Here is a 25,567-nt window from a genome sequence, read left to right on the forward strand (position 1 = left end):
GCATAGTAAGCAAAGGCATAGAGACCTGAAGTTTGTGGCCTGTTAGAGTATCGGCCATGTTGTGGGGGGCAGCTGGAGAGAAAATACCGGAAGACTAACTACAACAGATTGTGAACTGTGTATCTCATACTGAGGAATTTTGACTTTCTCTTGAAGGTCAGGGGTTGGCAAACTTTCCCTATAAAGAGCTGATAGTAAATATTTTAGGTTTTGTAGGCCATCTGGTCTCTGTTGCAGTTTTTAAACTCTGCCATTATAGCACAAAACCAGCTATAGACAACACAAAGGAATGAATACGACTTTTCCAATAAAACATTCACAGGCAGCAGGCCACATCTGGCCCACTGGCCATATCGCCTAATCTTGTGTAATATAAATCTATTTAAGGTTTTGAACTAAGCAATGTGATCAGTTGTGTGCATTAAAAAACAAACAGATAAGAGTTTGAAAACCTCTAGCCCACCCTGTAGAAATGGTGATGAAATTGGAATTGGTAACTCAGACGTAGACTATATCTCGGAATCATGTAATGCCACTGGTTTGTTGTTGTTGTTGTTGTTTTACATATGTCAAGGCCTTATTCTCTAAAAATGTGAAACTGGAAAGTAAGTAGAATTTTGTTAGTGTTTCTCAAAGCCATGTAATTCATAACCCCTTTTAAATGAAAAATATTGTGCCTCCTAGTGTTAACTGATGAGTTTTGCAGAAACTAAATTACTATTGGATAGGAGTGAAGCACCGATTTGCTTCTGCAAGTTCTCTTTGAGCCCATTATGCCCCTCCTACCATCTGCCTTGTCCATTTTTCCATTTGATTCTCAGAAACACCTTTGGTTGAATACTGCCCTGAGACCTTCATTTTGGGCATATTGTAGGTAATTAGGCTACCTTTGTAATAGTGTGGAACAATTAAAGCAGTTCTGCCTGGTTCTGGTACAGTGATGAATGTAAACCTGGCAACTGAAATTCCATAACATTGCTTCATTTGAAGTGATCCAAAAGGTCTTGAATATGATTATTTAATTTTTAGAAAGTATTGCTATAGAAAGCCAATGTTTAAAACTTATCAGAAATGAAATCGATGAGAATCCATCAGAAGATTAGCATGCTCCTGAAAGCCTGATGTGAAAAATAAGGATTCTAGATATAAATGAAAAAGGAATTGGTTAATGGAATGAAGATATTTGTTCCAGAATGTTCTAGGAATTTCCTGGTGTATAGCCTCCGCTAGCTAGCAAGCAGTGGCAGAGTGGAAGGGAAAGCATATCAGGGCAACGCTGCCCATAGATGGCAGGGAATGTTTGAACAGTTCTTCAGCCTGTGGCTGGGACAGAACAGACTGTCACAGAGCATGAGCCCTAGTGATCAAAACCACTGAAGCGAGCTGCTCTAAAGTAAAGTTCAAAGGATAAACACCACCTGTGAGTTTCTTAGAAATGAAAAAATTATCCAAGTGGGCATTTGACCTGGTGATTAATATGCTGGATGAGGGGGCTGGCGCCATGGCTCACTTGGTTAATCCTCCGCCTTGAGGCGCCAGCATCTCATATGGGCGCCGGTTCTAGTCCCGGTTGTTCCTCTTCCAGTTCAGCTCTCTGCTGTGGCCCGGGAGTGCAGTGGAGGATGGCCCAAGTGCTTGGGCCCTGCACCCGCATGGGAGACCAGGATAAGCACCTGGCTCCTGGCTTTGGATCAGCACAGCACTGGCTGTAGCGGCCATTTGGGGGTGAACCAACGGAAGGAAAACCTTTTTCTCTGTCTCTCTCTCTCTGTCTATAACTACCTGTCAAATGGAAAAAAAAAAAAAAGAGATGCTGGATGAGACACTCACATCCCATATCAAAATGCCTGCATTTGAGTCCCAAAATAGATCCCAAATCTAGTTTCCTGCTAATGTGTACTCTGGGATGCAGCAGGTGATGGCTCAAGTGGTTGGGTCCCTGCCACCCACATGGGAGACCTGGATTGAGATCCCAGCTCCTGATTTTCTTGCAGGCATTGGAGATGACCCAGAAGATGAGAACGCTCTGTGTGTTCGTGTGTGTGTGCGTGCGCACCTGTGACTGTGACATACCAAATGCTACCTTTTAAAGAATAAAAAGAACTGCAAATTATCAGCTCTCCCCTGACATGTAGTCAGGAAACTGGAGTTTGGGCCTGGGTATCTGGGTCTCAACAAGCTCCATGGGAGATTCTGATACACTCTAAAGCTGGAGAAACACTGCTTTAAAAAGTGACTCAAGAATGAAGAATTGGGGCCAGCGCTGTGACTTAGCAGGTGCCAGCATCCCCCTTGGCCTGAAAATTATGCTTTAGAAGGGAGAAAATTTCTGGGAAACTTTGGTATATTATGACAGTTCAAGTTCTTGCCTTTTTTTTTTTTTTTTTTTTTTTTTTTTGTGACAGGCAGAGTGGACAGTGAGAGAGACAGAGAGAAAGGTCTTCCTTTTGTCGTTGGTTCACCCTCCAATGGCTGCTGCAGCCGGCACGCTGCTACCAGCACACCGCGCTGATCTGAAGCCAGCAGCCAGGTGCTTCCTCCAAGTCTCCCATGGGGTGCAGGGCCCAAGTACTTGGGCCGCACTCCCTGGCCACAGCAGAGAGCTGGCCTGGAAGAGGGGCAACTGGGACAGAATCTGGTGCCCCATGGGGACTAGAACCTGGTGTGCCAGTGCCGCAGGCGGAGGATTAGCCTAGTGAGCCGCGGCGCCGGCCAAGTTCTTGCCTCTTGACAAAATTCCACAATCTGAATCTGAAGGAACTATCTTCCCCATTGCTTTGAAAAGAAGAAAACAAACTAAAGTGAATTCCTTAAAAAACTAAATGAAATCAGAAACATTCTCCCTCAGGCAGTACATAATGAACTAGTAAGAGCTGAAAGAAAAGGGATTTGTTACACATAACTGAAAAAGATTAGTATCCAAAATATATTAAAGGAATTTTTTTTTTTTTTAAAGTGGGAAACAGGCTGGCATTGTGGTGTAGTGGGGAAAGCCGCTGCCTGCAGTGCCAGCATCCCAATAGGCGCTGGTTTGAGTCTCAGCTGCTCCACTTCCGATCCAGCTCTCTACTATGGCCTAGGAAAATCAGTGGAAGATGGCCCAAGTCCTTCGGCCCCTGTACCCACGTGGGAGACCCAAAAGAAGCTCCTGGCTTCAGACTGGCCCATCTCCAGCTGTTATAGCCATTTGGAGAATGAACCAGTGTATGAAAGACCTCTCTCTCTCTTTCTGCCTCTGCCACTCTAACTCTGCCTTTCAAATAAATAAATAAATCCTTTAAAAAATGGTAAACACCATTCAATATAAAAATGGGCAACAGGTCAGCATTGTGGCCTAGTGGGTTAAGTCTACCTGCAACACCCGCATCCCATATTAACACCTGTTCGATTACTAGCTGCTCCACTTCTGACTCAGCTCTCTGCTAATGTGCCTGGGAAGGTACTGGAAGATGGCCCAAGTACTTGGGCCCCTGTGCCCAATTGGGAGACCTGAATGAAGCTCCTGGCTTGGGCCTGGCCCAGCCCTGGCCACGAAGGCCATTTAGATAATGTACCAGCGGATGGAAGATACCTCTTGCTGTCTGTCTTTTTCTCCCTTTCTGTCTATACTCTGCCTTTCAAATAGATAGTTAAATCTTTTTAAGAATAAAAACAGTTATTCCCCAAAAATATCTTTAAAGGGGGGAAGGCAACAGATTCTTCAATAGCCAATGAAGGCATGAAAATACGTTCAGTGTTGTCATAATTTAGTAAAAATATTAAAACCACAGTGAAATACCATTTTTCATCCATCAGAATGGCCAAAAATAAAAACTCATAACCCCTACAATTACCAAGGATGAGAAGCAACATCAATCATCATGTGGTATATCTTTTAGGAAAATAAGTTGGTGCAGTCACTTTGAAACTAATTTAATCTTGTCCAATAAAGTTGAATGTAGGAATGCCCTTTTCCCAGCAATCCATTCCTAGGTTTGACACCTTGGAGAAACTCTTGCACAAGTATACCAGGAAATAGGTAACAAAATTGTTTATAGCTGAGAAATAGAGGGGCAGGATATGGGTAGCTTATGTGTCCATTTACATGATAGAATACTATATAGAAATGAACTTGAAAGAAGTATAAGCATCAACTCAGAACAATAAATGAAAAACAGCAACAGTGAAGGTTTTTTACTATGTGAGTCCATTTACATAAGTACAAAAAGGCAGAGCTGGGGCTGTGGCATAACGGGTAAAGCCACCTCCTGCAGTGCCGGCATCTTGTATTGGCGCTGGTTCGAGTCGTGGCTGCTCCACTTCTGATCCAGCTCTCTGCTATGGCCTGGGAAAGCAGTAGAAGATGACCCAAATCCTTGGGCTCCTGTACCTGCATGGGAAGACCTGGAGGAAGTTCCTGGCTCCTGGGTTTGGATCAGCATAACTCCAGCTGTTGCGGTCAACTGGGGAGTAAACCAGCAGATGGAAGACCTCTCTCTGTCTCTCCCTCTCTCCTCTCCCACTCTCTCTCTCTTCTTTTCCCTCTCCCTCTCTGTCTGTGTCTGCCTCTCCTTCTCTCTCTGTGTAACTCACTTTCAAATAATATTTTTTAAAGGCAACTGTTAAGCATATGTCTGTACAGGGCAAAACTATAAAGGGAAGCAAGAGAATGATTAATTCAAAATTCAGTATGATGGCTACTTTGGGGAAGGAAATGAAACTAGAGAGTAAATATGAGTGTCCTATTACTGTTCTATCTCTTCAGCTGGGCAGTGTGCTCATGAATGTTTATTCTTTTTTTTTTTTTAAATATATTTTTTGGGGCCGGCGCCGTGGCTCACTTGGTTAGTCCTCCACCTGTGGCGCCAGCATCCCATATGGGCGCCGGGTTCTAGTCCTGGTTGCTCCTCTTCCAGTCCAGCTCTCTGCTGTGGCCCGGGAGGGAAGTGAAGGATGGCCCAAGTACTTGGGCCCCTGCACCTGCATGGAAGACCGGGAAGAAGCACCTGACTCCTGGCTTCTGATTGGCATAGTGGCCATTTGGGGAGTGAACCAACAGAAGAAAGAGAAGGAAGGCCTTTCTCTCTGTCTCTCTCTCACTGTCTAACTCTTTCAAATAAATTATATATATAATGAATATTATATATTATATATATAATATATATTATTATAATAATATATAATATATATAAATTATATATTATATATATAAATTATATATATAATAATATATATTATATATATTATTATATATATATTATTTGAAAGAATTACAAAGAGAGAGGCAGAGAGATAGCTATCTTCTATCTACCGGTGCACTCCCTTGATGGCCACAATGACTGGGGCTGGGCCAGGCCAAAGCCAGAAGCCAGTAGTTTAATCTGGGTCTCCTGTCTTCCACAGCTTTCCTAGGTGCATTAGCAGGGAACTGGATCAGAAGTGAAAGAGCCAGGCCTCAAACTGACAATCATGGGTGCTGGTATTGCAGGAAGCATCTTAACCCATTACACCATAACACCAGCCCCATTTTATTATTCTTCAAGCAACACTTAAAAACATGCTTTGTCTCATAGATTTCACTTGGGAATAAGGAAAAGCAATTTTGGGAGTAAGTTCTTTAGTCTCCAAATAATGTTGTTCCAAATATATAGCACTTGGGTTGCATATAGTATTGCCTTTGCTCCTAATATCTCCTTCCTATCATACTGCCCATTAGAGTGCCATATTAATAGAGTATCCATTGAATTATGACCCATACTATAACTCTTTGAGAATACGGGAGAAGATGTCAAAATAATTAAAATTTTTAATTTTATTTTTCCAAGAATGTTTTGAAGTACCCTTGTATTAAGATTGGGTCATATTGTTCTTCAAAAAGTTGATTAAAACAAATGTACTTGAAACATACTATACTGAAACAAAACATTCTGGTATAGTAATTTGAAAGTCATTGATGAGAAAAAAATATTTTGGCACATGTTATAATTCTTCTTTCTAAAATTCAGTCATCAGAAATTCTATCAAGTAGCTATTTTTAAAAATGCATGGGGCCTCCCCTGTGATGTAGCAGTGCCGGCATCCCATATAGGTGCCAGTTCAAGACCCGGCTGTTTCACTTCTGATCCAGCTCTCTGCTATGGGCTGGGAAAGCAGTAGAAGATGGCCTAAGTCTGACCTGGAAGAAGCTCCTGACTCCTGGCTTGAGATGGGCACAGCTCTGGCCGCTGTGACCAGTTGGGGAGTGAACCAGCGGATGGAAGACCTCTTTCTCTCTCTGCCCCTCCTTCTCTCTCTGTGTAACTCTGACTTTCAAATAAATAAATACATCTTTTTAAAAATGCATATAATTGGTAGAGAGACAGAGCTCCCATCTGCTGGTTCATTCTACAAATGCCTACAGCTGCTGGTGCTGGGCTAGGCTGGAGCAGGGAGCCAGAATCCAGTCCAGGTCTCCCTTGTGGGTGGCAGGCACCCAACTACTTGAGCTATCACCCGCTGCCTCCCAGACTGCACATTTCCAAGAAGCTAGAATTGGGAGTAGAGCCAGGACTTGAACCCTGCACTCTGGTATGGAATGTGGGCATCCCAACTACCAGCTTAACTGCTAGGCCAAATACCTGCCCTAAGTAGCTATTCTAATGGATTTGAATTTTCTTCTCTCATTTTTTGTCCTCCAATTGATTTGTTGTCATCAATAAATGGCCAATTGTAAAGGTACCAAATGATCCATAGAAAAGGGTGATATGTGATAGATATTCAAAGAATATATGGCACATGTAAATTACATTTCATTTAACCTATTATTAGTTCTAAGTAGTTGGAGGTGACATAATAATTAAAATGTTTTGTTTCTTCTCTCCACAGCTTTAAGAAAAGTAGAAATCACTTCTGACTCTACCGAATAGCAAGCGTTAAGCGATTGCCTACACTGCCAAATCATGGCATTACCGTTCCGGAAGGACTTGGAGAAGTACAAGGACCTTGATGAAGATGAGCTCCTTGGGAATCTGTCCGAAGTGGAACTGAAACAACTGGAAACTGTTCTGGATGATCTTGATCCTGAGGTAGGTACTGACTGGTAAAGACAAATGAAATAACTGTTCAGATCGTTTGACGCTAGGTAGCTGCCTTAAACAGCTTTTTCGTGACACTTCCCAGGCACCTTCCCACCACTTCCTCCTTTTCATCCAAGTGAACTTCAGTTTTGCTTCCTCTATGGTTCTCCAATTTCTGCCTCCATATATTTATGAGGTGACTATTGCAAACTACCTTCTGTAATAGCCTTATTTTCAGACATCTCCTGGGATTTTTTTTCTCTTCTAAGAAATCTTTTTCTCTGCAGAGAGAGCAATGTTTTTAGTGAAATGGCAGCAGATCATTCACTCTTCGATACATACCAACCTCTGTGTCTCTTGAGAGCTTCCACACCAGCATGTATTACCTTCAGAAGGTTCTCTGTGACCTTAACCCTGACTGTTGCCTTTCTAAAAGAGGCTGATCAAATTGAGTAAGAATCTAGTCATTGATAGGTTAGATTTAAGTAATCTAAGCAATACTACCATTGACTGTAGAGCAGACCTAAATACAGATGTTCCTCCTTGACTTAAAATTTAAGCTTAGAGGCCGGCGCCGCGGCTCACTAGGCTAATCCTCCGCCTAGCGGCGCCGGCACACCGGGTTCTAGTCCCGGTTGGGGCGCCGGATTCTGTCCCGGTTGCCCCTCTTCCAGGCCAGCTCTCTGCTGTGGCCAGGGAGTGCAGCGGAGGATGGCCCAGGTGCTTGGGCCCTGCACCCCATGGGAGACCAGGAAAAGCACCTGGCTCCTGGCTCCTGCCATCGGATCAGCGCGCCGGCCGTGGCGGCCATTGGAGGGTGAACCAACGGCAAAGGAAGACCTTTCTCTCTGTCTCTCTCTCTCACTGTCCACTCTGCCTGTCAAAAATAAATAAATAAATAAATAAATAATAAAAAAAAATTTAAGCTTAGATAGACCCATCATAAGTTAAAAAAAATGTTAAATCAAAATGTGTTGAATACACCTACATTAAAAATGCTCAGACTCTTACGCTGGCCTATATTGGGCAAAATCATCTAACACAAAGCATGTTCTATAATAAAGTGTTGACTACTTCATGTAATTTGTTGAATAATGTACTGAAAGTGAAAAACAGACGGTTGTGTGGGTACACTTTTGCACCATCTTAAAGTTGAAAAATCTTAAGCCAGACCATCATGAATTGGTTATCATCTGCATACATATGTTTGTTATAATCTGAAAAGGGTTAAGAATCTCTGTTTTAGTTCATTGTAATGTTGTTTGTTTTATAAATTACAAAGAACCCTTGAATGCGTTTTGTGATCTGTGGGAGGGAGGTAGTGAGGAAACAGCTTGAAGGTAATGATTATTTGCTAGACTCTGCTTTACCATGTGTTTTTTATGCTGAGATACTGACTTTAAGTGTTATTTAAGAATGGAGTTGAGTTTATACTTCTTGTTACTGGATGATGTATCTGTACCACAGATCAAATCCCTTGATAATTACGTAATTACTTTTATAAGGAAAAGCTCCTAGTATGTCTAAGTTTGGGGGAATTAGGATATACAGTGCTGTTTTTCATGTTTTTTTTTTTTTTTAAAGATTTTTATTTATTTATTTGAAAGGCAGAGGGAGAGGGAGAAAGACAGAGAGATCTTCCATCTGCTGGTTCACTCCCCAAATGGCCCCAACAGCTGGGGTGAGCCAGGCAGAAGCCAGGAGCCAGGAGCTTTCTCCGGGTCTCCCACGGTGCTGGGGCCTAAGAACTTGGTCCATCTTCCACTGTATTCCCAAGTGTATCAGCAGAGAGCTGGATCAGAAGTAGAGCGGCTGGGACAAGAACTGACACCCATATGGGATGCCAGCACTGCAGATGGTGACTTAACCAGCTGTGCCACAGCATCGGCACCACAGTGCTGGTTTTGACATGGCGTGGCAATGTATTCTACAGGCATTCAGTCTAATAGACTTAATTAAATGATTTTAGAACTGGAAAGAACATGAGAGTTCATCTAGTCCAGAGTTTCTCAACCTTGGCACTACTTGGGGCTCTATAATTTGTTATTGTGGGGGCTATCGTGTGCATTGAAGGATGTTGCTCAGTATCCCTGGCCTCTGTTCACTGACAGGACAGTGTCATTCCTCTCTCTTTTAAACATTGTTTGGGGTATGTTTTAATCCAGCTTAGTAAAATGACAGAGACAGCTTCCTTGATGAAGAGTTTACTACTTACAGCTCCCAAGAACAGAAGGCACATGGGCTCGAGGATCAGAGGCTTATGGGCCGGTACCCTGGTCTGTCAGGAGGCTGAAGAACAAGGAGCAGGCATGGCCCATAGCCTTTAGTGTGGTTTCTTTTCTTTGTTTTTTGTTTGTTTGTTTGTTTTTGTTGTTGTTGTTGTTGTTTTGTTTTTTGACAGGCAGAGTTAGAGAGAGAGAGAGAAAGGTCTTCCTTTTCTGTTGGTTCACCCCCCAAGTGGCCACTACGGTTGGCGCTGCACCGATCCGAAGCCAGGAGCCAGGCGCTTCCTCCTGGTCTCCAATGGGGGTGCAGGGCCCAAGGACTTGGGCCATCCTCCACTGCCCTCCCAGGCCACAGCAGAGAGCTGGACTGGAAGAGGAACAGTCGGAACAGAATCTGGCTCCCCAACCAGGGCTAGAACCCAGGGTGCTGGCACCGCAGGCGGAGGATTACCTAGTGAGCCACAGCGCTGGCCTCTTTAGTGTGGTTTCTTCAAGGAATGGATGGATGAGGCAAGTTTAGGGTTGGAGAATTTGAATAATTTTAGAAGGCCTCAGGGCTTTTTAATTTGTCCGTAGTTGCCTCCTGCCTGGCCCTGTGGTGATCTAGGGCAGAGGAAATACTGCTTTAGTATGTGAGACATAGCTAAAGGAAATAATTGGGGTTCTGAACCTTGGATTGGTTGGTTTGTATATGAAGGGTGTGCTCAAGGGAGAGAGGACTGGAGGAGTTGGAGATAATGTGGTCTCTAGGAATTAGCCAGTGCTGGGAGGGGTAGTCTCTCCAGGATTAGTAAGGCCTCCAAAATGTCAAAGTATCATAAAATACTGAGAATAAAAAACGTGATTAATAGTCCCACCCTGCAGTTAGGACAACCAAAAATGTCTTCAGACATATCCAGATGTCCACTGGGAGGTCAAAATGCACCTGGTTGAGAAACCTTAATTTATCTTTTATTTAAAACAAAAGATAGATTACAGGCCTCAGTTATTATGACTATGGAAAGAACTAAGACTAAATCTCTCACTACCTACTTGATAGCTGGCAGTGTCTGGTTTTGTTAAACTATAGTGACTCCCTTTTTAATTCATGCACTGTGGTATCAGTCTGTAATCTGATGACTTACATTTTCTTATTTGTAAATCCATGGCTGGCTGGCTTCTCATAAGAAAAACTTTGAGTTCTAACCCCTGAGTGTATTTTGCAAATTCTCCAACCCTGATTCCAACTCCACCAAGCTCAGACATCATTAATTGAGACTAGGAAAACAGTGATCTTTACTCACAGCCTTAAACTTTACTTGACAGCATGACAACATTTTTTTTCACCAGCTAATGGAACTTTATTTTTTTCTTTTCTTTTTTTTAACTTTTATTTAATAAATATAAATTTTCAAAGTACAGTTTATGGATTACAATGGCTTCCCCCCCCCCCATAACTTCCTTCCCACCCACACGTTTCCCATCTCCTGCTCCGTCTCCCATTCCATTCACATCAAGATTCATTTTCATCCTTTTTTTTAAAATATTTATTTATTTATTTGAAAGTAAGTAAGAGTTACACAGAGAGAGGAGAGGCAGAGAGAGAGAGAGGTCTTCCATCTGCTGGTTCACTCCTCAGTTGGCCACAATGGCTGGAGCTGCGCCAGTCTGAAGCCAGGAGCCAGGAGCTTCTTTCGGGTCTCCCACATGGGTGCAGGGGCCCAAGGACTTGGGCCATCTTCTACTGCTTTCCTGGCCTTAACAGGGAGCTGGATCAGAAGTGGAGCAGTCATGACTCGAACTGGTGTCCATATGGGATGCTGGTACCACAGGCAGTGGCTTTACCTGCTACGCCACAGCACCACCCCTAACAGCATGTTTTTGAAGAGTTCCAGTAAAGCAATAGGTAAGAAAAGAGGGTCAGAGATTTAGAAGCTGCTTCATCCAAAGAAACACCACTGTAACGTATAAAGTCTCAGAAGGTAGTGTCAGAGAAGGTGAAAGTGTGTGTGTGGTGCCTTATTATATTGGAGGGTGATTTTATTGTCTTCATGCTGCGTTCAGTGCATGTTTCTAACTTACTGCATTTTCATAAAACAGATTCACATGACAGGCAGCCTATGCAGTTAACTTTTTTTTTTTTCCTATTTCCAAGGCTAAAAATATATAGTTACAACAAAATTTCACTGCAAGGAGAAGCGTGTCATTTTTAGTGGCAGTCATATTAATGAGATTTTTATCTGTTAAATATGATCTGTTCGCTTTCACTTGATTAGAATATACTTTCTAATGAAGCTTGGTTCAAAGTCCCTAAAACCGTTCTGTCTTTTGTGGTCATAACTGTATTTAAGGAGCCAGAATTGAGCTAACATTTTAAAACTGCAGGGAGGTGGGATAACACAATTCTGTCACCCTGGTGATATGTATGTATAACACAATACATACATGCATGCCTTGTTGATGAAGAAAACTAACTTTATTATTGACCATTTTTTCTTCAAAAGTAGTCTGAAATCTTTTTATTCCATCTATATTTTGGGGGAAATCCACACATCTCAGGTACTGTGCTAGGGTTAATGGTACAAAAGGGAGGAATACAAGTGTGGTAGGTTAAGCCTCTGCCTGCAGCATTGCCACTTCATATGGGCACCGGTTCAGGTCCCAGCTGCTGCACTTCCAGTCCAGCTCCCTGTGCCCGGGAAAGCAGCAGAAGATGGTTCATGTCCCTGGGCTCCAGCCACCCATGTGGCAGACCCAGATGAAGTTCCTGGCTCCTGGCTTCAGCCTGGCCCAGCCTCAGCCATTGAGGCCATTTGGGGAGTGAACCAGTGAACAGAAGATCTGTCTCTTTCTGTATCTCTGCCTTTGAAGTACATAATTTTTTAAAAATGATACAGGTAGGTAGGAATGGAAGGAATTAGAGTTTAATCAAGTAACCATACCATATTAAAATAATTGTGAGCACTCTAAGTTGGAAGATTATGGTAAAGGTTCAGGGAAAGCTTCCCTCAGAGGAATGGAGCTGCCGTTTGAAAAATGAGTAGCAACAAGGGATGAACAGCGTTCCAGGGAAGGGGGGACCACATATAGAAAGGCCTGTGGTGGAAGGAAGTGTGCAGTGTCTTCACAAAGTTCGTGGAAATGCTTATGAAAACAGCATAGATTTCAAAAAAGCTTTACACCAGAATAAGACCTTGTAATTCCATTTTTCTATGAAACTTATGAAGTACCTGTGAGTATAGCAAGAAGGGGAAAAGATAAAGTGTGAATAGAATGGGGGAGGAAGTGTATGAGATGAGGCAAGGTAACAGATTGAGCTGGTGGGAGTGAGGGATGAACAATATCAGGCAACTGACTGATCCAGAGAGGGCAGCTGGGAGGCTCATGTGACATTCCAGCCAAGCTTGAGACATAGCCTGCACAAAGGTACCAAAGTAATGGTGTTGGGAGATGGGGAAAAGATAACTGGAGTTCTTTGGAAAGTAAGAATCAGCGGAACCTGCAGGTTGATTGAGCATGGATTCTTCCTGTGTAGTTCTTGTTTGGAGAATTCTGAAGGTGGAAACTTCGTGTTTCTTTTTTACAATGCCATAGACTACTATATTATAAAACATACGCAGTATGTATAAAGTTAGGAAGAGACCTCTTTTATGTTTCTTCTTTATAGGTCAGCTCTCTATGTGACAAGTATATGTAAATGGGAATGCAAAGGTGAATTTTACGAAAATGGTTATGGGTCTCAGCAATTGTCCGAAATTTAAGTGCCATGTTTTCTAGTTATGAAATGTAAATTTCCTGTTATAATTAGCCATATAAAATCACCCTTTATAATGAAAAATTATCTTATACCACCCATGAGATTAACCATTACTGCCAATATTGTAAGATATAAAACAGGATTGGCCCTTTTGTACTCTCTGGCTGCCTCCCATTTGCTAAGCTAAGGAATACCCAGAAATATGAGAAAAGGCAGTACTACCTCTTTGGCTTTTGACAAAAATGTGGTGCTCACTTTGTCTAGCTACCTCTTATTATTCCTGGTTTAATGAGAATTCAAAGTAGGGACTCCAGGAGACAACTTTAATCAATTACCATGTACCCTACCCTCCACTCCTAGTCTCTGTGCCCTCCAAAAGGCTACACACACATGGAAACCCAGGGACATTAGCTTTGGCTCCGAATAACTTAGGGATGTCTTGGCAATGGCAGCAGCTGTTGCAAATACATCCTGGTGCTTGTGTATATGCACATGCATGCACACGGAAGTAAAAACATTCACATTGAACTTAAACACAGTCAGGTAAATATTAACTTCCTGATATACTGCATGGTAAACATGAGAAAGTCATTATGAAATGCAAGTCATTGGGGCCAGTGCTGTGGCGCAGTGGGTTAATGCCCTGGCCTGAAGCACCAGCATCCCATATGGGTGCCGGTTGGAGACCCGGCTGTTCCACTTCCGATCCAGCTCTCTGCCATGGCCTGGGAAAGCAGTAAGAGATGGCCCAGGTCCTTGGGCTCCTGCACCCACGTGGGAAACTCAGAAGAAGCTCCTGGGTCCTGACTTTGGATCAGCACAGCTCCAGCCATTGAGGCCAACTGGGGAGTGAACCATTGGATGGAAGACCTCCTTCCCTCTCTTCCTCCCCCTCCCTCCTTCCCTCCTTCCCTCTCCCTCTCTCTCTCTGCCTCTCCTCTGTGTAACTCTTACTTTCAAATAAATAAATTAGTCTTTAAAAAAAAAAGGAAATCCAAGTCATTATGAAGAAATGTCATGCATGTAGTCATTTATTGGATTTATTCTCAGTATATTCATGTATACTGAGTAGTTATTAAGCATTAAAAAATTATATTTTATTACCTTCCTAAAGAGTGTTTCCTGCTAGTAGAATACTTTCTGGGGGGAAAAAGTGTTTTTGCTTATTTTATTAATAAATGAATTTTACCTGATAAAAATCTTTGTTTTTGCTTCCCTAAAATCCTGCAATTAAGTGTCAATGCCTGTATCACATCTAGTGTGTAATTCTCTCTGATATGGGTAATCTGTTGAAGCATAGAGCGTTGGCGTTCTTGGCAGTCACAATGGCTGATTCATTCTCTCTGGCAGAATGCCCTTCTGCCTGCAGGGTTTCGGCAGAAGAACCAGACATCAAAGTCTGCCACGGGGCCGTTTGATAGAGAACACCTCCTGTCATATCTAGAGAAGGAAGCACTGGAGCATAAGGACAGGGAAGACTATGTCCCCTACACTGGAGAAAAGAAAGGTAAGCCCCGCCTTGGGAGATCATTTAGCTGCTAGCACTTGATTTTTCTTTCTGTAGGAGGATTTCAAGAGAATAATATTTCTAGAGGCACATCATTGGTAGCCTTAAAGAAATGGTATTGTTGACTTGAAAACGTGTTAGGTAGTTGATTTACATTTTTCATCAACTTGGCCAGTAAGTTTCTTTTAAAGTATTCATTAGTGAGATTTTTATTGTACAATGATTTTGTATAACCCTCCTTAGTTCTGTAGTGCCACAAATCTGGCTACTGCAACACAGTGCTTGTCAAATTCTTGAGAAGGACTTCCTTCCCAAATAAGAAGCCAAAGTCTCAAAAGGAGAATGAAGACACTGCACTCCAATCCACTTTTCCTGCCTAGACTGCTGTAATTCAGATGTAAAAACAGGGCCTGGAAGCGTGCTGAGATGAAGTTTTAAATCTGTTGGTGTATTACAGAGTACAGAGAAAGCAAAGCACTGCTCAGCTCTGATCCTGTCTGTAAAGCAGAAATTGTCATGCCATATTTTCAAAGATGTGCTGCAGCCTTCCCTAGTGATTCATGATTGTAATCGCTAGTGCTTCCTGATCATTGCTTTCAGGAATTGTTTTTAGTCCAAGCCCCACCCATTACAGTGTCTGATCTTACATATCCTCAGTGCAGACTGAACACAGCTCTATTTTTGAAAATTCTGTATGTGACTTACAGTGTCAGTCCCTCCACTTTCATAACTGGGCAGAATACAGGTTGACCTAGAAAGCCAACTTTTGCCTGTAGTCTTGTTTGGGATGAGAGGTACAAGTCCTGGCAAGTGGTGGCAAGCAGTAACACAGCCACACACCAGCTCTTCCAGGCCCTGTTTTTACATCTGAATTACAGTGTTCTAGGCAGGAAAAGTGGATTGGAGTGCAGTGTCTTCATTCTCCTTTTGAGACTTTGGCTTCTTATTTGGGAAAGAAGTTCTTCTCAAGAATTTGACCAGCACTGTGTTGCAGTAGCCACTCTTTAGCTGCAAGGGAAGCTGGAAAATTCTCATTTCATTCTGGAGCCATGCCAAGGCTGATTGTTGGTCAGTAATGCACAGGTCTGCATCAGGCTTTTTCAGAAGTATTTATCACTGCAGCTCCTGTGCTCCTTGCTTAGATTCTAACTCCCCTTCATGTGTGGTTGAGGATCACTGCCTCTGCTACTTGTCGTTAGGTTTCTCCAGAGGAACAGAACTAGCAGGATGTGAAGAGAGAGAGATTGAGATTGAGATTAAGTTAAAGAATTGGCTCTCATAGCCATGAAGGCTTTAGATAAAAATATAAAATCCAGCAGGCTGGAAGCCCAGTGGAGAGCTACAGTTCATGTCTAAAGGCAGTCAACTGACAGAATTTTTTCTTACATGGTAGGTAAGATCAGACTATTCTACCCAGAATTGTACCTCATTGAATGAGGCCCACCTGTGTTTTGGAAGATTATCTGCTTTACTCAGAGTCCTTGGATTTATTATTATATTTAAATTATTTATTTATTTTCTCTTTACTTGAAAGGCAAGGAGACAGAAAGAGACAGCTTCCATCTGCTGGTTCACTCCCCAAATGCCTGTAACACCTGGGGATGGGCCAGGCCAAAGCCAGGAGCCCAGAAGTCCAGTTCTCCCACATGGGTAGTAGGAACCCAAGTATTTGAGCTATCATCTGGTCTCCCTGGGTATGAATTAGCAGAAAGCTGGATTGGAAGTGGAATAGATGGAAATTAAACCCAGGTACTGCAGTAGAGAATATGAGTGTCTTATTTAAGTTTTAGGTGGATAAGAAATAAATGGAGTAGTTATAAAAGAAATAATTTTTCATTCATGGACAGTAGTTTTTCATTTTATAACACATTCAGTATTTTTACTACATGCATTTTAGCTATGTTTACCTGCTAAGTACTGTTTCTGGGTAGTATGATGTTTAAGACCATGCCATGGGGCACATGCTGTGGCGTAGCGGGTAAAGCTGCTGCCTGCAGTGCTAGCATCCCATATGGGCACTGGTTTGAGTCCTGGCTGCTCCACTTCCCATCCAGCGCTCTGCTATGGCCTGGGAAAGCAGTAGAGGATGGCTCAAGTCCTTGGGCCCATGCACCCACTTGGGAGACCTGGAAGAAGCTCCTGGCTCCTAGATTCGGATCAGCGAAGCTCCAGCCATTTCCACCATTGGGGAGTGATGGAAGATCTCTCTCTTTCTCTCTCTCTGCCTCTGCCTCTCTGTAATTCTACCTTTGAAATAAATAAATAAGATATTTTTAAAAAAGACCATGCCATTTTTATTTCCTATAGAAAATGCACAAGTGGTAAGTACATGACAAACTATGAAGTGAACATAGTTTTGTAATCAGCTCTCCAGTCAAAACATCTGCATCTCTAGAACACCTCAATTCACGCCAATTCCTTTTTCCTTTCCTTTTTCAAAGATAACCACCAACATAGTTTCTAATATAGTAGATGAATTATGCCTGCCTTGAACGTTATATAATAATGAAATCATATGGTTTGGGCATTTGCTTTGCTGTCATGTGAGGACCAGACTTGTTAATAGGTACAATGAAATCACTGTGAAGGGTCAGATGAGTGATTATTACCAAACAAGAGATGGCCATTCTGGCATGGAGGACCAGCCCAGAACCACAGACATGAGTTTCAGCAATCCATCTGATGAAAGCAAATGCTACCAAACCGGACAGAGTCAACTTTATAAGCCATATCACAATGCCATAGACCTGAAGAGGAACAAATTCCTCTTGAGAAATTGAGGAACTTGGCTATAGAGAGCTCTGCTTTGAAATAAAGTAAAAAAGCAGCTGCAGTATTCTCAAATCCACCCTAGACTCTCGTCCTTAAATCAGTTTTGTTATCCTTGGTCTCTAATATGCATTGCTTTCTTACATCTTATCTCCAGTATCCTGATCACGTAGGAGATCCTTGGATTAATCCAGCTACATCTTATTGGCATTCTTGTTCCTTGTATGCCTCTTCATGATAAATGTGAAACCTTTCCTTTACTTCAAAAATCTGAAAGCTTATTTTCATAAGATGCCTTGCCCATGACTCTTTGTCCTGATCACCTGGATTGTTTCCCACATTTTTACTTAATAGCTTATTTTGGAGAAAACAGACTTTCAGATTGAGAATATTTGTCCATATAGTAGAGGTCCTCCTAGTTTTTCATAAAACAGTTCGCAAATCTACCTTGGTAGATAAACAGAAACATTTAACTTTTTTGATGTATTGGGCAATTTAGAATTAATGATATGTGTATTGATCTCTAAACTAAATGATTTTCATACAAGATTACTGGCCCTAGAATTCAGTACTTGATGGCAGTTTGAGTTTTCTGAACCAGAGAATGTTACAGTAATATCACCAAGTTCCTTGAACTCCTTCCAGATTATATGCCAAAATCACATTGTAATTTTTTAAAAATTTTTATTTAAAAATTATTTTATTTTATTTGAAAGGCAGTTAGAGATCTTCCACCCAGGAGCCCAGAACTCCATCTCCCATAAAACTGAAAATTGGACATTTTGGGATTTTTTTCTTTTGGGCAAAAACAAAAACAATATATTCATGTCAGTTTTTCTTTAGATTGTCTCAGAAATGATTTTAAAAAACTGATAGGCCAAGGACACTTAGAAGTTATTATGTATAGGATCCTGCAATAGGCAAGGCTGGGCTAGGCCAAAGCCAGGAACCTGGAATTCAACCCAGGTCTTCCAGTTGGGTAGCAGGATCCAAAGTACTTGAGCTGTCAGCTGTCTGCTGCCTCCTAGGGTACATTTGCAGGAAGCTGGATTGTCAGCAGAGCATCTGGAACTTGAACCTGCACTCCAACAAGGGATGTAGGCATTGCAAATGGTGTCTTTACTACAAAAATGTTAAATTCATCTTAATTACATAAGCTCATGGTAGGAGTGGCATCATACTATCAAGTGATCTTATGGATCAAGATCCATAAGATGTCTTACGAGTCTACTGTTTTTAAAATTTGAGAAACTAATAAAAGTAAAACAATACAATTTCAATATATAGTATGATCCTCTTACTTGAAGATATAATGTTAAAGTGTTGGAAAAGTGCAGCTTTTTACCTGTTTCTCTTTGAAATTTTGCGAAATGTATGACTGAGACGTAGACCAGACAAGGGTGAAGGAGAATATTCATCAGATCTTTCTTGGTCCTGAGAACAGTAAAAATGCACATGGTGCTGACTGTGTAGCTGATTATAATCCTGTTTTTACATGTCATGAGCATTCTCTATCAGAGATAAGGCATCATTTTGCCATGAGTTTGTCACTGGGACAAATGTTTGCCCAGCCTTTAATATTTCTTAGTACCTCTTGATTTGTTTTGCTTCACTTTGCTTGTCTGGAACTCCTCCACACTGTTCCTCCCCATCATACTTCATCTTCACCTAGACTAAGATTTTTTTTCCAGTGCCTCTTATTTCACAGATAGACCAGGCATGGCTGCATGTTAGGCAGTGTGTATGCATAGGTGTGCCATCTAACCCATTTGAACTACTGACTCACCCAGGCTGGGCCCCTCCCTTCCTCACAGGGCACTGTTCTCCTTCTTGGATCTTGGAGTAGAGCCATCTAAACTTCTAGACTTTTCTTTGTGCTGTTTTTACCTTCCCCACCCTGAAAATGGAATGTCCCTGGGTTCATTGCCAAGAATCCTGCATGCCCTACCCTTTTTTAAAGGTGAGTTTAACCAGATTGCCTTTAACTGAGAACTTCTCATAGGCTTTCCAATTTACTTTTTTACAATTACCTTCACATTCCAGAAATCTTCTGGTAGTCACTCTTGTTCTAAAAGAGTCTCCCGCACCTTACGTATGAATGCATGATTTCTTCAATGATGCTTTATTAAGCCAGAAAGATCATGATTAGAAACTGCCTAAATCAGTATTACCTAACTGCCAGTAAGCATTTGGTTTCCACTAAATTCTAAATAAAAATTGGCTCTTATATTTTTGGTTATATTTATGAGTCCTGAATGTTCCTTGTATACCTCTGAAAAATGGTTTCCCCAAGCACTGAAGCAGATAATTGAAATGGACTGCTTAAATTAGCCATGCAGATGTTAGCATCTCCTTTTTAGATAGTACGCTATGGCTTTTGAATAATTCACTTTTTAAAAATAAATTTAAAAGATTTATTTATTTATTTGAAAGAGTTGCAGAGAGAGAGGGACAAACAGAGTTCTGGGTTCATTCCCAGATGGCTACAATAACCAGGGCTGGGCCCGGCTAAAACCAGAAGCTTCATCCAGGTCTCCCAGATGAGTGGCAGGGGTCCAAGCACATGGACTGTCTTCCACTGCTTTTCTTAGCTGTTAGCAGGGAGTGGGATTGGAAGTGGAACAGCCAGGACACAAAGCACATCCATGTGGGATGCCGGCCTTGCAGGCAGCAGCTTTGCCTGCTGTGCCACACAGAGGCCCCAGGTAATTCACTCTTTACCCCTTTTGGGTGAGGAGTTACCCAGATGAATACTCTGTCACTTGTGTTAAGACCCTGTTTTATGGGAAACTCCCTGGTTAGCCATACTCACTTTGAATAGTCCTTTCCCTCCAGCATTTCTGTATATGATTTACATACCATAGAGTCCTGCTTTGAATTGTTTCAGAATTGTATGCTGTGAGGCTCTCTTATTAGCGTTTTAAAGGATTATTGTGTCCTCTTGATGAATTATCTTTGTTTTTATGAAATGACCTTTTTTATCCCTGGTAATATTCATTGGTCTAAGATCTACTTTGATATTAAAGCCAATCTTGCTTTCTTTTGATAAATGTTAACATGGTATGTCTTTCCTATTTGTCTCATGTTCTTTGTTCCTTTTTTTCCTCTTTTAAAAAAATCTTTAGGCCGGCACCGCGGCTCACTAGGCTAATCCTCCACCTTGCGGTGCCGGCACACCAGGTTCTAGTCCCGGTCGGGGCGCCAGATTCTGTCCCGGTTGCCCCTCTTCCAGGCCAGCTCTCTGCTGTGGCCAGGGAGTGCAGTGGAGGATGGCCCAAGTGCTTGGGCCCTGCACCCGCATGGGAGACCAGGAGAAGTACCTGGCTCCTGCCATCGGATCAGCGCGGTGCGCTGGCCGCGGCGGCCATTGGAGGGTGAACCAACAGCAAAGGAAGACCTTTCTCTCTGTCTCTCTCTCTCACTGTCCACTCTGCCTGTAAAAAAAAAAAAAAAAAAAATCTTTGAGGGTGGACATTGTGGCAGTGATTTAGGTTGCTGTTTACAATGCCTGGGTTCCGTATCAGAGTGCTGGTTCAACGCTGGCTGCTCCATTTCTGATCCAGCTCCCTGCTGGAGAAGGCAGCAAATGGTGGTCCAAGTGCTTGGGCCCCTGCTGCCTATTCACATGAGAGACCTGGATGTAGTTTCTGTCTGTAGCCTGGCCCAGACTTTATTTTCGGGCATTTGGGAAATGAACCAGCAGATGGAAGATATTTCTCTCTTTCTCTTTCTCTGTATCACTCTGCCTTTCAAAAAGATGAAAATAAATATTAAAAAATAGTCTCTATTTAAATACTTGAACATACAACAATTGTTTTTTTATTTTTTTTGACAGGCAGAGTGGACAGTGAGAGAGAGACAGAGAGAAAGGTCTTCCTTTGCCGTTGGTTCACCCTCCAATGGCCACCGTGGCCGGCGCGCTGCAACCGGCGCACCACGCTGATCCGAAGGCAGGAGCCAAGTGCTTCTCCTGGTCTCCCATGGGGTGCAGGGCCCAAGCACTTGGGCCATCCTCCACTGCACTCCCTGGCCACAGCAGAGAGCTGGCCTGGAAGAGGGGCAACCGGGACAGAATCCGGCGCCCCGACCGGGACTAGAACCTGGTGTGCCGGCGCTGCAAGGCGGAGGATTAGTCTAGTGAGCCGCGGCGCCGGCCCAACAATTGTTTTAATGTCCTTGCCTGCTGGTTTATCATCTGTGTTTAGAGTCAGGTAATTTTTTATTGGGTAGCAGACATTTTGACTTTTGGGTGATGGATATATTGGTATTCCCATAAATATTCCTGAGTTTCATTCTGGGACAACAGTACAGTTCCTTGGAAACAGTTTCTTTCTTTTTTTGAGATTTATATATTTGAAAGGCATAGTGAGAGAGAGCAAGTCAGCCAGCCAGCCATCTTCTGCCCGCTAGTTCACTCTGTAAATGGCTACAATGACCAAGGCTGGGACAGGCCCAGGCCAAGAACCAGGTACTCATCCAGGTCTGCCATGTGAGTCCAAGGGCCCAAATGCTTTCCCAGATGCATTAGCAGAGAGCTAGATCAGAAGTAGAGCAGCTGAGACTTGAACTGGCACCTGTATGAGATGCTGACATCGCAGGCATCAGCCTAACTTGCTGTGCCACATTTGTCCCACCCTGGGAACAGTTTGATCCTTTTAAGATTTATTAGGTGGGTTTGGAGCAGTGTTCAGCTGATGGTTGATTATTTCCCCACTTCTAAGGCAAGATCCTTCTGAATTCCCTACCCAAGTAGGAGCCCTGTGAATTCTGAGATTTTCCGTTTTGGCTGGTGGAACAGTTCTGTTCCCAGCCCTGCATGAACATGGGTGCTGGTACCTCTAATCTTCTGGAATCAGGGTAGGAAACCTTTTTTTCTGACAAAGGCCATTTAGGTTTTTATAGCTTCATTTGCAGACCATACAAAATTATCATCTTAAAAAATGGCCTGCTATAAATTTATTGAATGTTGAGTCCCACCTGTAGTCTCCTCAGAAGGACCAGACTAAATCATTTTGCCAACCTTAACCGCCCGTGGGTCAGATGTTCCTGTTTTGCGGCTCAAGGTAGTTTGCTTGTGTTCATGTATGGATGAGTGCCTTGGTGAATATTCAGGTCAACCCTTTACACAGCTCCTGGGATCCCTCCCTATGCAGCTCGCTCTCGTCCTCTGTCCTACAAACATTCCTACTGCCTTGGTCTTTCTGGACCTCGCTCTATCTCAGCTCAGTGAGTTCACCAGGCTTTGCCTGAGATCTTTCTCCTTGCTGTGTTGCCCAGAAAGTTGCTGTAGGAGGTAAGCTGGACAATCTGGGACTCACTACTTATTCCCCAACCCCACCTCCACCTCCTAGGGATCGCTAACCCTCGTATCCTGGTGCTCAGTGTCTTACATATTTTATGCATTAGGGACTTGTGTCAGGCATATGCCTAAATCTTTTCCCCAGTTACCCATCTTGGTTAGAGTAAGAAGTAAAAAAAGTATCAGATTGTGATACTATAGGTACCCAGTTTCTTCTTTGAGAGTGTTAGCTCTCCAAAGTAAAGGATCTCTTATTTTGCTTTCCTTATGGTGTCTTTCTAGCTCATTTTCTGCTCAGGCTCACTAAACTAAATGTTTGTTGAGTGGAAGTTTATTGGTGACTATATTGCAGTATTGATCAGGTATCATTTGTGTCATTGTTTCAAAGCAGAAATGTCTTTCCAGGATTTGCCCCCTCATCATTCAGTTTGGTTGGTGTAAGGTTTGTATGTTTCCTGTAAAAAGGTAAATTCCAGAGTTACTTAGAGATTATAGTGGTGTGGTTGCCTTAAAATCTTTTCTGGAAAAAGCTTATAAATAAATACTAAAATTAGCTAGGGCCCTTCATTCTGTAGGAATGAAATAACTAAGAGCCATCTGTTGTTTTTTTTTTTTTTTTTTTAACATACTCAGTAAGCATGGGAGCTCTGACTTAGATAACTCCTGACATCTGTTGTAGGTATGACATGGTTCAGAGCAAAAGAGTTGAGGACTAGTAAAGAAACATCCTAGCAATAAAGTGGTGAATGTTGTTGAGCATATTTCTTACTGACTGTATGGCAATAACAAGGATCTCGGCAGGATATTTCCCCCACCCCTTTGGCAAAAGCATTGTTTTGGCTCAGTGCCGTACACTTAAATTACTATTATATGAAGTCTTATCTCGGTTCCTTGTATTTCCTTAGTTGCCATTTTGTACTGGCAGAAGCATTACTGAACCATTTTAACCTTGGCAGCTGAGAGTTATGGCCCTGTTTTTATTTGTTTTGATTCATTTGAGGGGGCTGTCATTTCATACTTTCTTGACTAAGATTTTTTGTGATATGGTCCTTGGTTATTTTTTTATTTTGCTATAATGGAAAGGATTATAATTTCAACCTAAGCTTTCAGTTTTGGACTTTGCTATGTTAAGTAAGTTAAAGTGATTTTAGATAGAATGTTCTCTGTTGAAGGATAAAAATGAGTTGCTATTTTCTCAAATGTTGCTTCAGAAATACAAGTTTTTAGAGTTACAAATCATTGCTTTTTGACCATATTTCAAGGAGACGGAAAAAATTAGATCACAAGGATACCTCATCTTAATTTTTTCAGGATGGTAATTACACAGATTGTGGTTATTGACCTGAGCAAGAAACAGGCACCTCTGGAGGTTTTTCAGAAATATCCATGGCAAGCCAGTCCTCATTCCCTGAACTTAAGAACCACTAATACAGATGGATACCTGGCACTGTCTTATTTTCAATCCTCCTGGGTTGCTAGTTTGTTTTTGAAAAACAGAGAGGGAGAGGGAGTGTGTGTGTGTATGTGTGTGTGTGTGCGCGTGCGTGCGCGCCTGCTTGCCTACCTGCCAGCCTTCCCCTCTCTCTCTCCCTCTCCCTTCCTCTCTCAGTCTTGTTTGGAAATGAGAGTCCTCCAACTTTGTTCTTCTTTTTCAAGATAGACTATTCTGGGGTCCTGGGGTTTCCAGATTTATTTATTTTATGATTGGTTTGTCACTTTCTGCAACATAACCAACAGGGATTTTGAAACAGATTTTTTTTTTAAATCTATAAAATGAGTTTGGAGAGAACGCCTTAGATTTTGTATTCACACACTGATCTTAGGTCTTGGCTAGTTTATCCTTTCTTCCAAAATTAATTTCTCTACTTTTAGCTTTCTTTTTTTTTTTAATTTTTAAAAATTTTTTTTGACAGGCAGATTAGACAGAGAGAGAGAGAGAGGGAGGGAGAGGGAGAGAAAGGTCTTCCTTTTCCGTTAGTTCACCCTCCAATGGCCACTGTGGCCGGCGCACCGCGCTGATCTGAAGCCAGGAGCCAGGTGCTTCTCCTGGTCTCCCATGCAGGTGCAGGGCCCAAGCACTTGGGCCATCCTCCACTGCACTCCCAGGCCACAGCAGAGAGCTGTACAGGGAGAGGAGCAACTGGGACAGACTCTGGCGCCCCGACCGGGACTAGAACCTGGTGTGCCAGCACCGCAGGTGGAGGATCAGCCTATTGGGCCGCAGTGCCGGCCATACTTTTAGCTTTCTCCACCTAGATCTTGTATACATGTACACATTAAAAGATAATATCTTGGGGTAGATGTTTGGCCTAGCAGTTAGGATGCCCGTGTCCTGTATCAGAGTACCTGGGTTCAAGTCCAAGCTCCTGTTCCCTATTCTAGTTTCCTGCAATTGCACACATCAGGATGCTGAGGTGAAAGCTTAAGTAGTTGAGTTCCTCCTACTCATGTAGGAGATCTGGATTGAGTTCCAGGCTCTACCTTTTTGCCTGATCTGGCTGCCTGGCCATTGCAGACATTTGGGGAATCAGCCAGCAGAGAGTAGCTTGCTTTTTCTGTCTCTTTCCACCTCTTAATGATAATTTTTAAAAGATAATGTCTTACAGCTTATTAATGTTAAAATAATCATAACAAAAATATGAATAAATTACTTTTGTTGTTAAAAATACAACACAGTGTTGTATACAGCAAAAATCTGTACATAGAGAAACTACCAGAAAGAGGAGAGCCCCAGGAGAAGTCCCAAATAATATCACACTTTGTAAAACAACAAAATTCTGTATCAAAGAATTTCCACAATTCCTTGGGAATTTTGATTTTTTTCTTGCCTTGTTTTTTTCTGATAAGATTTTTTTCTATTTGTGAGCATTAGCAAAAATTTATTTATAGGAGAAATTTAGATATGAATAATGCCTCATAAGGAATGTGAATGAGGATTATAAAAATAAACATCTTAGATTTTTATAATGCTTTAGATTCCATTGGTCCCTTGAATAA

The 25,567-nt window shown here is 42.2% G+C and overlaps 1 protein-coding gene across 5 annotated transcripts in view; it reads left to right on the forward strand.

Annotated features, from left to right (window-relative positions):
* Positions 1-25,567, forward strand: part of TMOD3 (tropomodulin 3) — a 77,079-nt gene that overhangs the window by 22,380 nt on the left and 29,132 nt on the right. For 3 of the 5 annotated variants that reach the window (XM_002717761.6, XM_008268998.5, XM_089310343.1), the window contains 2 exons: positions 6,844-7,043; positions 14,346-14,502. In XM_002717761.6, the coding sequence (XP_002717807.1) occupies positions 6,918-7,043; positions 14,346-14,502 (283 nt within the window). In that variant the 5' untranslated portion in view covers positions 6,844-6,917. The remainder of the gene's footprint in view (positions 1-6,843; positions 7,044-14,345; positions 14,503-25,567) is intronic. The other 2 variants (XM_089310344.1, XM_089310345.1) reach the window with 1 other exon arrangement.

Source organism: Oryctolagus cuniculus, chromosome 12 (genome assembly GCF_051225735.1).
Source record: "Oryctolagus cuniculus isolate XC-2025 breed Fujian yellow rabbit chromosome 12, ASM5122573v1, whole genome shotgun sequence".
Classification (NCBI taxonomy): Eukaryota; Metazoa; Chordata; class Mammalia; order Lagomorpha; family Leporidae; genus Oryctolagus; species Oryctolagus cuniculus.